Source organism: Micropterus salmoides, unplaced genomic scaffold, assembly GCF_014851395.1.
Source record: "Micropterus salmoides isolate LMB-PRFRI ecotype aquatic unplaced genomic scaffold, ASM1485139v1 Ms_hic_scaffold_1116, whole genome shotgun sequence".
Classification (NCBI taxonomy): domain Eukaryota; kingdom Metazoa; phylum Chordata; class Actinopteri; order Centrarchiformes; family Centrarchidae; genus Micropterus; species Micropterus salmoides.
Window position 1 is genome coordinate 28,048 of NW_024040171.1, and position 11,206 is coordinate 39,253.

The 11,206-nt window shown below is 39.7% G+C and overlaps 1 protein-coding gene across 1 annotated transcript; it reads left to right on the plus strand.

Annotated features, from left to right (window-relative positions):
* The first annotated feature begins 4,903 nt into the window (after window positions 1–4,903).
* Window positions 4,904–10,898, plus strand: LOC119898428 (palmdelphin-like). Its single transcript, XM_038712600.1, has 6 exons — window positions 4,904–4,965; window positions 8,916–8,978; window positions 9,090–9,170; window positions 10,508–10,626; window positions 10,716–10,830; window positions 10,884–10,898. The coding sequence occupies exons 2-6, from the start codon at window positions 8,934–8,936 to the stop codon at window positions 10,896–10,898; spliced, it is 375 nt and encodes a 124-aa protein (XP_038568528.1). The 5' UTR covers window positions 4,904–4,965; window positions 8,916–8,933.
* The last annotated feature ends 308 nt before the right edge of the window (window positions 10,899–11,206 follow it).

Here is an 11,206-nt window from a genome sequence, read left to right on the forward strand (position 1 = left end):
ATGTGTTGTTGTGATCCTGTTCAGGTATAATCTATTACTGTTGTATATGTTTCATGTTTGAAAGTACAGTGTTTTATTACTTCAAACTCACAGGCCAGCAAAGACATTATTTCTTTTTTATATTATCTAGTTTTGTTCTTTCCCATATTCTAACGTGTGTCCAAAAAATGTAAATCTCGGACACTACGGATCACAGTTATCATGAAACCTGGATATATCAGGTTGTACGATGCGTTTTGTTCCTGAGAGGGCCAGTTTACTTGTTTAATTCTGTAAGTAGTTTGATATACTTACTGTGTATATCACAATATATTTGTCTCTTCTAAATTAGCTGTAGCGTTGTGTGTGTGCTTATGTAATATAATTATTAGAGCCTGACCGGATTTTTAAGACCGATACCAAATTTGATATTTGAGAATTTTTAAATCTGATATATCGGCTGATGTTCTTTTTTCCCTTCTTTTCAGAAACACATAACGTAACCAAAGATTCTCTCTAACATTTATTATGTGTACTTATGAGACCTCTCCAACATGACATGGCCTGAACTTTCGATAATGTTATAAATAGCACTTTGAAGGTACTTTGAGGTACAGCTGATCTCAGTACGTGTGTTGCAGAGCGCCCTCCGGTGGATCAACGATGCAACGACAACTCTCATAACATGATTGAAGGATCCGTTTCTTTTTTAAATGTCATTTATCGGCTGTTCTTAATACAGCAACAGATTTATCTGCAATTAGCTCATATCGGCCGATAATATCGGTATGTTGATTTATCGGTCGGGCTCTACTGTTTATTTAGAAGACCTTGACTCAAGTTGCCATGTAGCTGTCATGTTTGACTGAATTCTGCTCAAATTCATACTGACATTTATTTTATGTCTTTAAACTGTATATGATATATAAACCCGATACATGGTCTTTCAAGGTGTTTCATTAATTTGCATACCTGAGATAAATTTGTGTGTGTGTTTGAGTTTTTGTGGAAAGTAGGAAAGTAAATGGTCTGTATTTGTAAAGCGCCTTTCTAGTTTTTCCGACCACTCAAAGCTCTTTACATCACATTACATTAACCCCATTCCCTGATGAGCAGAAGGAGGACCGAGAGGAAGAATGTGACCACTAATTTAAATTTCAATACATGCAGTTTTCAGTGAGAACATCAGATGTTTCTATACGTTTTAAAGATGTTTCTGTACATTTAAAGTCCCAGAACACTTCCGATACAACAATTGACTTCACATCCAACTTAAAACCAATGAAGTATTATTAGCTGTCAGTGGTGGAAAGTAATTTTCACTTTGTGATACTTGTACTTCAATGCTATAATCCACAATTCATGAGGAAACCTTGTACTCCACTACATTTATCTGAAAGCTTTAGTTAATTCTCTCGCTGTCAGTGTTTACCTTTAACTTACCCATAACTGGTTTTAAAGTAAAATGAGTTAAACAACCCAACGTTTGTTTTTGTGGCGTTTTTTTATGGCTTCCAGTTCAACTGAGGATTTAGAGTTTTTTTTCAGTTGCTAACATGCCTTGGTCAAAACTCTTCACACAGTCAGAGAAACAGAAGTGTATGTGGCCCAAACTGTGAATCATTTTTCATTGCTTTCAATGACCACTTTCTTCAAAATCCATGAACTCTTTTCTTTATATCTGCAGCATATTTTTATGAAATGCGAACACACTGTGACCAAAACTGTTAAAAACACATGCAAAACAGAATGATGGCCAATGTCCTGCATTTCTCAGTAACTGGACTGAAAGATGTAGAAAATATTAGCAGAACATTAACATAAATTTTTTGTTTATGTGCCTTGAGAACTGTGTGTAGTGTTTTGAAAAAAGTTTGGCTTAGAAAGCAGGAACTGCACTTAAGCAGAAATGTTTCAGGGGGTTGGTGCTGTGGTCATTGTGTTTAAAGTGGTTTTTGCAGCACTGAAATTTCAGGGATTTGTTTTTTTGTTTTAACTGCAGTGATACAGAAAAGTACTTTAAGATGTTGAAACAAAGTGCTGCGTTTCTGATTTATTCTTGTTACATATACTTTAGTCCAGTCAATAATGTGAAAATATGTTATACATATTATAATGGCAATCTTTGCTTTGCTGTACCTCTAGCCTTATTTCCAGTTTCCTTAGCTTTGCCATCATACACAGGTAGGAGTTAAGTTTTTACGCAGACACACAAGATTTTCCAGAGATTATTGAAGTTGATATACAACCGTGTGCATCTAATCACTGCCACCCAGTGTCCAAAATACTAATATAAAATACATCCAAACAAAATTAAATATCATGCCTACATGTGTTATAATTAAATACTGATTTATGTAAGAAATCATTCAAACTTCAAAGATAAAAGTTCATAATTTATGTATAATGCTCCCTGTTGTTAGTGTTTTTTAAGGTCAGTGTGTTAAGAGTGACAGTGTTTGCTTTCTGAGTGATAATTGTTGCCAGTGTTTGGTTGAATGAGTTTATTCTGAGACATGTAGGCTATGAAGTGTTATCGTGGCTTGAGTACATTTTTGGAGGTGAGATTAACTGGACAGGATGCATGTTGGTAATGCAGACTGTGAGAAGAGTTTTGAAATAGTGCAGTGGTAGCAAACCAGCAGCCTTTTCCCATGGCAACACAAGTGTATATCATTGCTATTGGCTGACAGTAGGACAGCCAACTGTCAATCGGCTGTAACACACGCACATAGCCCCGCCCACCTACACCTGCAGCCGGGTGGTCTCGAGCTTCCCCGCGGGACGCACAGCAGCAGTCCGGCACTGACAGAGGAGCGCACCGTCACCAGGTAAGATAGTAACCATTTTCTGCACGTTTTAAATTTTTTGTAGTAATGGGTGTAAAGGAGGACGTGTTCTGTAAAATATAGTAATATGTATGTTAATTTACCAACAACTACTGAAATGACTCAACATGCATCAAAACACTGTTGTACAGTTCTCCAAATATCTACTATTAGAGATAACTAGACAGTTAGTAGAGAGATATTTCCGTTGACAAAGTGTTTTCCTTTCTAACTTAGTGTACTGAAGTTAAGCAGACAGTGATGGCATATTTAAAATATGTAAATCTTGTAAATTTTAAAAAGGCTCAATATAGTAAAAGTACACCGGCTAATATTTTAGCTTTCAAGAGAGAAAGAGCGACACAGGAAGACAAACGGGGAGAGGTAGAGATAATTCCTTAATTCTGTTTAAGCTTCAGTTTCTCCCAGCAGGGCTTTGAGCCTGGTGTGTGCGCACTGCATGCTCCAGCAACAAAGGAGAGGCACGCTGACCTAACAACTCACTCTTAAATACTTATTTTGAGACATTTGTAAATTTACTCCCTTCTTTTGCAGTAATAAATTGAAATCCACGTTACTTTTTGTCTGAGCTTGTGCATTCATTCTAAAACATCAAAGAAAATACTAAATGTTCCTGTAGCACAGTTTCCAGCTGTCCTGACCTAACTTGACCACAGCTGCAATGATTAATCCCGATTATTTTGCTGATCGATTAATGGTTCTGAAGAGAATTCTCTAATTTCATCTTCTCCAATGTGAATATTTTCTGGTTTCTTTCCTCCTCTGTGACAGTAAACTGAATATTTTGGGGTTGTGGACAAAACAAGACATCTGAGGACGTCACCTTCGCCATTTTAAACAATTTTCAAAAATTTTATAGACCCAAAAAAACTAATTGATTAATCGAGATGATTTGATTATGATCGACAGATTTATTAATAGTGAAAATGATCATTTATTTGCAGCCCTAGACTTGACACTGGTTTGTGTCCTGAATCGCTGTCCGGTGAAAAGTATTATCTCCAAGTTTGATGGTCAGCTGAAGGACTTGTTTTGGATTAGGTTTCTTGGAAACCCTCTGTATTACTTAAGGAATTCACTGTTTCGAAGCCCTAAATTGATATTTTGCAGGTGCCACTAAAGTAATGTTCCTTTTTTTCCTGAATTAACATTCATAATTTGACTCATTTCAATAGGCCCTAAATCCAAAATCGCCACCACCGCTGCCGCTCGCACCCCCTGCTATGTAAGATATTTAATTTTTCCTGGAAACTCTGTAAAATGAAAACATCATGCAACTGACATAAAGTTTCTTTGAAACCACTTGGGAAAGAAAATACTGGGTGAATGTGCAGATAGTCAGGTGCTGAGCACATGGTAGTCATTACCAATCAGCCCACATGGTCGCTCTGACTGTCCATAGCTGGCAAGCAGATGGTTTACCCAGATTAACTGCCTCATGAGCAGATTAGCTCAGTGCACTGACTGACAGGCCGATATAAACTGTACTCAGCTTTTATTTTGTAGGAGAAAGAAAAAAACGTCAGTCATCCTAACTGATTACTGACAGGCTGGTTGGCAGCATTTGTTTTCCTTTCGTCTGGGAGGTCTGCCTGACTGACAGTCTGTGTGACTGGAGGTGGGTCAGATTAACCCCCCGCCTCAGGCTGACAGGCCGGTGCCTTGTTTGAAGGAGGTAGGGCAGAATAACACGGACTCCCCCCTTCAATGTGGATGGACTGGTTTATTAAGATGACTTAGAACAAAGTTAATCCGAGACCCTTTTCTCCCGGCTGACCTGAGGCAGTGGGTCAATAACATGTGAGGATACTGTTTGTTAAGCTATGGGGTATACTGCTGACCTTACTGCCGTATTTATTAGGGGGCGCTGGTGAAAAATACCTGGATAATTAAACTTTGATGTAAAATCTGATCAAATAGATTGTAGTAGAGAAGAAGATGTGCCTTACACCAGCCACCCAGGTTGGTTTGAACTCCGGCAGCCAAATGGTGACCTGGAAATAGAAGTAGACACTCTTCTCCTGACCCGTATCTATTTTAACACATCTTCCTGGGCTATATTCATACAGCTGACTCTCCGAGCTGGGAATTTAATCCAACGAGCAGGGCCGGCCCTGACAGTGTTGGAGCCCTATAGGTGAGATTTTATATTGGCCAGAAAGTGTGTCAAACGGACACTGTATTCTTTCACTGTAGTGAATTTATGGGGTATATTTTTTGTAGAAATGTAAGAGCATAGGTTTTCTTTGAACACTGGAGGTCACAGTTATTAAGTGGGGGGTCTTACAGTGCACCGATTTCTGCCTTTTCTGCATCAATTTGTGGTGGAAATGTCTTTCTTAATCTAAAGGGAAATTCAAAGGAAGGTTCTCAGGCATCCTGAGTTGCTTTTAAATATGTTTCTCCAGTAGATCAACTTTTCTCATTTAATAAGATCCCTGCTGAGTCAGCACACATGATTTAGTCTTCCCTCCTCTTTGTGTCTTTGTTTGGGGAAATAACCTCTTGATAAATGGATTTATTTTAATTCAGTCAGAAACTCCTGGACTTCATTAGCTCCTGTGTTTCAGCAGGTTTTCTGCTCATTCAGAATTTCTCCCACATATCCGTGTTGACTCTGACAAAACAACAGAAACAACAAAAAAGTCGTACTAAAATGAGAAATCAGACTCGCTCTCAGCACGAGGAGGGTGCACTTGGTTACAAGGTTCCCTCCAATTTGGTTATCAAGTATTATATGTTTCTATAATACCTCGAGGGGGTTACCTCATGGCCAGTATTATGAATGATTTGTGTGGTGGCAACAGATGAGAGTGAATGGATTGGTGGGGTGAAAACACTGAGTCTTTATATACATCGGGAACAACAGAAAGACAATCAGGGAATCGATCAGATAACTGATAACTGCCTTCTTCTCTTGGCCGATTCCGATCAGATGACAGATAATTTCTTCAGATTTTTGTAAATGAAAATAAGTCATTTACACACTGATGACTAGAAGGGCTAAGATGACGTGTGCTGCAAGATTTATAATTATATATACTCCAGTAATGTCCTTTTCATGTTAAAGTCGTCATCCAGCCACTGAGCTGTCAAACAAAGCAACTCACTGGGCTAACATCAGAAGTCCATAAATAGTTGGAAATGGGCTGCTCATTAAGTACTCTGAATTCTGTGACTTTGTTGTTAATTACTTTAGCTTTTGGGCTGTCTTTGGTAAACGTCCTGCAGTTTTCAAATGCTTGTGTAATAATAATAATAGCCTACTACCACACTCTGGGCTAATTTTAGCACATCTTCGTTGGAATGATGAACTTTCAGGTGACTTATAAGATTGGTTGTGTTAAAACTCGCAGGACATTTCCTTCCTCTCCGAACCCTTGCAGAAAACAAACTGCACATTGCAATAGAGCTCACTTCCTCCGAAACTGTGAAAAAAAACTCTGAAATGTTTGTTTGGCTCTCGCTGCCTGCACGGCGCCTGTGTGGCTCCATCCAGGTGCAGCAATATGATGTAATGAGCACGACAACTGCATTGTTTGATTCTTATCGGCTAAATTATTGGCTAAAATTTAATTTTCCGATAATGAAATATCGGTTGATATTTCATTGGATCGTTAATTATCGTGGATCTCTAGTATTTTCTAATGTGTTTAATAGATCAACAAGTTCTCCAAAGCGTTTTCTGATCTGACTGTCCAGTTAGCAAGACAGCACCATTTATCTGTGGCCTCCAAACCCGTTACTAATCACAAATGAACAACACTTTTGTTAAAGTTTTGGTTTGGTTGTGTCCCGAGTTCCAGTGTTGCTGAGTACCTTTGTTGTCTTGGTCCCTTCATTTCCTGTTATCTCGCTACTGCCTCTTAACGCAGACATAAAATGCCCCTCCCCCCCAAAAAAATTCTAAAAGGGGAATTTGGTATTGCACCCATTAAACAATAATGATAATTGTCTCAATATAATTTTCCTTAATGACAATATAACAAATGTTTAATAAATGTTTGATTTAATTAATTCACATCACATCAGTTAATTTTTCTATTAAGATTTTTATTTTGTTGAGGAAAAGGGACTGAAAAAAAGATGTTACTTAATTTTACTCATGCATATTTGTTGAAAAAATAGCATATTAGTTCTGCCTCAGATTTGTGAAGTGATCCACTGTTTGGCATCAAGTGTTTGTTCTGACCAGAAAGAAAAGTTTAGAAACCCACAATTAACCATCTGGTTTCTTCAACTCAGGAGCAAAAATCAGCCTTTAAACATGAAAGAAATAAATGACATGAAATGTTTTCGGGGTAACAGTTTTGGCCATATTGCCCAGCCGTACTTGCACCTCCATAAAGTTTGGGTGCAGAGATAAGGCGTCAGATCGTCTGACCCAAGGTGGTTTCGTATGTCAGCAGCTCACTGCTGCCACTGAGCCGCTGCGCCATCACCACCATAGTGCTCTTTAATTCAGCTGGTGCACAAGAAGTATGAAAGTTTAATACCCAGGCTTAGTAATACACATCAGAAACACTGTGGGATCTAAAGAATGGAAGACATCATACGTTTTATTATATATAAATAGTTTTTTAAAACGTTTTTTTTGTATTTGCTGGGAGCTGTTATTTTTAAATGACAGGCTGCTGAACCAATATTTAAAACAACAACAAGAAGGCCATTACACGGTATACGCTGTGAACATCAACACTCCCCCAGCCGATTTAAACATGTCGAGAGCCCAGTATGTATGTGGCAGACAGCCAGTCTGCACACACTCAGAGCAGCTGTGGTTAAAGGAGAGGCTTGTAAATCAGGAGGTTTTTTTTAGTCATGTTTATATTGCAAAACTCTACCAGTTACACTACCACTTGTTCATAAACTCACTGCAATTCACAGTGCGAGCGGGGGGTTCGCTGCTTACGCTGGTGTCGCATCAGCTGGGTCAATATGTAGGGGAGAGCAGGAGCGAAAGTACCATTTTTCAGAAAAACCTCATTTTAAATGATTAAGTTTTCGACTCACAAGTGTGGTCTATCAGTACCAGGTGGTGTTTTGTACAAATGTAGGACGACTTCAGTATAATTCCACTTTGAACTGAAGTGGCACATTGTTACTTTCGACCCCATCAGTTAGGTCGAAAAATACGTGACTATGACTTTGTAAATATGTAACTGCAAATGTATTTTGTCCTTTACCTTTGCAACAAATGTATAAATTACATTTTCATTTTATTTATTATTTATTTACAGTTTCATCAAATGTTTCAAAAGTAACGCAACCGTATACTTGTTCAAAATGTTTTTTATTGGCAATGTCAATCCATTTTTTAAAACATTTCTTCAACAATATGCTATGCAAATTTGCGCACCTAAAACAGTAAAAAAAAACATTGTTAGAGGGAGATTGTTCATGAACTTGACATGATTAACATAAAATAAGACACTTTACTGATCCTGCTCTGGGGATATTTGCATGTTACAGCAGCTTCAGAGACGGTGGAAAATTAAACATAATAGAAAGATATGAATTAAATGTAAATAAAAATAAGGTAAAAACGAAAAAGCTATTTAGAGAAAACAAAAGATTTCACATTTTGTAATGACTTTAAAATTGTTATTGTAAGAACAGTGTGAGTGAGCTGTATTTATTTTTACACTGAAAAACTCTGACAGGGCAAACTTTAGGGTGCGTTAAAGCACTAAATAACCTGTAGGTTAATCCTTACTGACACATGAAACAAGAGACACAACTTGTAATTCAAAAAACAGTCCCGCTTTAGAAATTTACTTACCGTGCTCGAAAACAGTTTTCAGGAAACGATGACGAAATCGCTCGATATTTGGCAGCTCCATCAAGGGTTGCGTGCTGAAGCTGCTGTCGCAGCTTGGACTGCAAATGCAGTCAGGACTCTGAGAAAATCGCCTTGTTACTTTCGTCCCGTGTTACTTTCGCCCCGGTTTACCCCTACTGCTTTGTGTTGTGCAAGCTGTCATCATTGTTGCAGTAGTCTGCCTGGGGGTTTGTGTTTGATTGGTTAATCTTGTGGTTCAGTGCAGTAATAAAAGGTGTCTGACAGGTTTCTCTCTGTCCCCTCAGTGTCTGCCCTGGAGCAGAATGGAGGAGTCTGACCTGTTGAAAGAGAGGCTACAGGCCATCACCGTAATGTTTTACTCTGCTCCTCTCAATATCTGTGCAAACAAAACACTAGTGTTGGCGTTGTGTAGCCGTACATACCTGTAACCTTAGCTTCGCTAATTGAACTTTTAACAGGAGAAGCATCGCATTCAGGAAGACATCAGGCAGAAGAAACTGGAACTGGACCAAGAGAAACTCAGAGTGCAGCATCTAAAGGTTGGCACCACTCGTTCACAATTAAACATTGTCTCAATAAATCTATAAATGATCAGCAGCAACATCTTATGAGGTATATGGTAAACTGTTGGATGGGTGGGAATTATCTCTAATTAGCATGAATAATCACTCTGTCCATCTGTCAGTCTACAATGCTCTGGTCATCATTAACTATTTGACCAAACTGAGCCAACCCCCGTCAGTTTGTAAAGCACTCAGGAGCCCCTTAGCGTCATAGTTCAATGCACTGGGAAACCCTGTAGCGGGGTCTTGAGTGTGTCGACTGATGTTAGAGTTTAGAATGAGAATGAGGTGAACAGCGAGGAAATGACAGCTGCAGGTGTAAACCTGAACCTTAAAGGAGACTGCATTTTACTACATTTAACTGCATTTCCGGTCCTATATTGTAGTTCTGTCACTCCTGTGGCAGCTTTGCATGATTCAAAGTTCAAAAATATATAATTATATTACTATAATTAAAAAATATATAATTATAATTAAAATTCAACCAATTTAATAATAATCCGGATCAAGCCATCAAGTTCTTAAAAGAACTCCAGCGCAGAGAGAGGAACAAAGAAATAAACACATTATATAAATGCAGCAGTTTGGCAGGTCTGGATGCAGAATGGGCCACATCAGGTCCAGATTCTGCAGACAGAGAAACAAACACTGCAGGTTGTTCACCAGTCAGGAGCTGTGAAACAACAGCTCGGCTCTGTTGGTAAATAAAAAGTTAAAGTTACGTTGCGTTCCCTGGCCGGACCCGGATCAGCTGTTAGCTGTAAACACAGCACAGGGCTAACGCTAGCGTTGCTATGTGGCTGTGTTTTAATGTTTTAATGACCCGGTCCGTTTGTTTTGGAGAGGAGACGGCCTCTGAGGTAATTCAGCTCCCGGTAGAACCCTGTCAGGGCTCTGAAGCGGACCCAGAACAACTCTCATCAGCTGTTAGCTGTAAACACTAGCAAAGTTACGGTACGGTGCTAAAACTATAGCACAACATCACTGCGCTGTAACAAAATATATATATATGTCAGTCCAGTGACTGTTACCTGACAGCCGAGCTGCCTCTCATTCTCCGGCGCCGGCAGTAACTCAGCCCGCCGAGTGAACGAAAGACTGAGGGGGACCCATGTGAGCGGTGAACGAGTCGTTCATTCCTGCTCCACAGTAGGCGAGATGTCACGTGACAAATGAACGACTCAAACCCAGAGAGACCCACAGTTGAGAGTCCTGAACTAATCAATACTGTTTCCTGTGCTGACGGAGCCCATGCAGCGTAATATGTCTCCTTTGACCGACATTACTGACCCCCTGTCCTGTGAAATCATCAGAAAAAAGCCCTGAGAGAGCAGTGGCTGCTACAGGACTCAGCTTCCCACAATGCCCCTCAGCGGCAGAGCCTTCTGTCTGACCAGCAGCAGGCCAGAGCTCTGCAGCTCAACATCCACAGGTACACAACACACACACAGACAGACACACGCACACCAACGTGACTACTTTGACCTGTTGCTCACCTGCGCTGTCTCTCTGACTCATCAGGATAGAGAGGGAGGTGGAGTCTCTGGAGAGGGAGGAGTCTATGATCTCCACCAATGAGAGCTTCATCCTCAACAGACTGAAGGCTGTGGAGAAACGTCCAGAGGACATCATCAAGGCAAACACACACACACACACACAGACAGAGCTGTATTTTGTGCTTCCGTTAAGTTGCTTTTTTACTGATCTGTTGTTTGTCTTCCAGGAGGCCCAGAACAGCTTTGCTCCTGGTAGGTCACGGCATCTTTAAAAAAAAAAATAAATGTTTTACACTAAAGACGAACGCATGTTAACCGTCATCCGCTTTATTTCTCACAGAGCCACTGCAGGCCGCTACAGTGATCCCTGATGTCCCAGAATCCCTCTCTCCGCCAGCCGACAGACACTCTGAACCAAACACACCAAGAAAGAGTGAGATCAATGTCTTCATTCAGAGCACACTGCACTTCGCAGTTTATCATGGTGTTCATAAGCCTTTTTAAAATTTAGTCTTA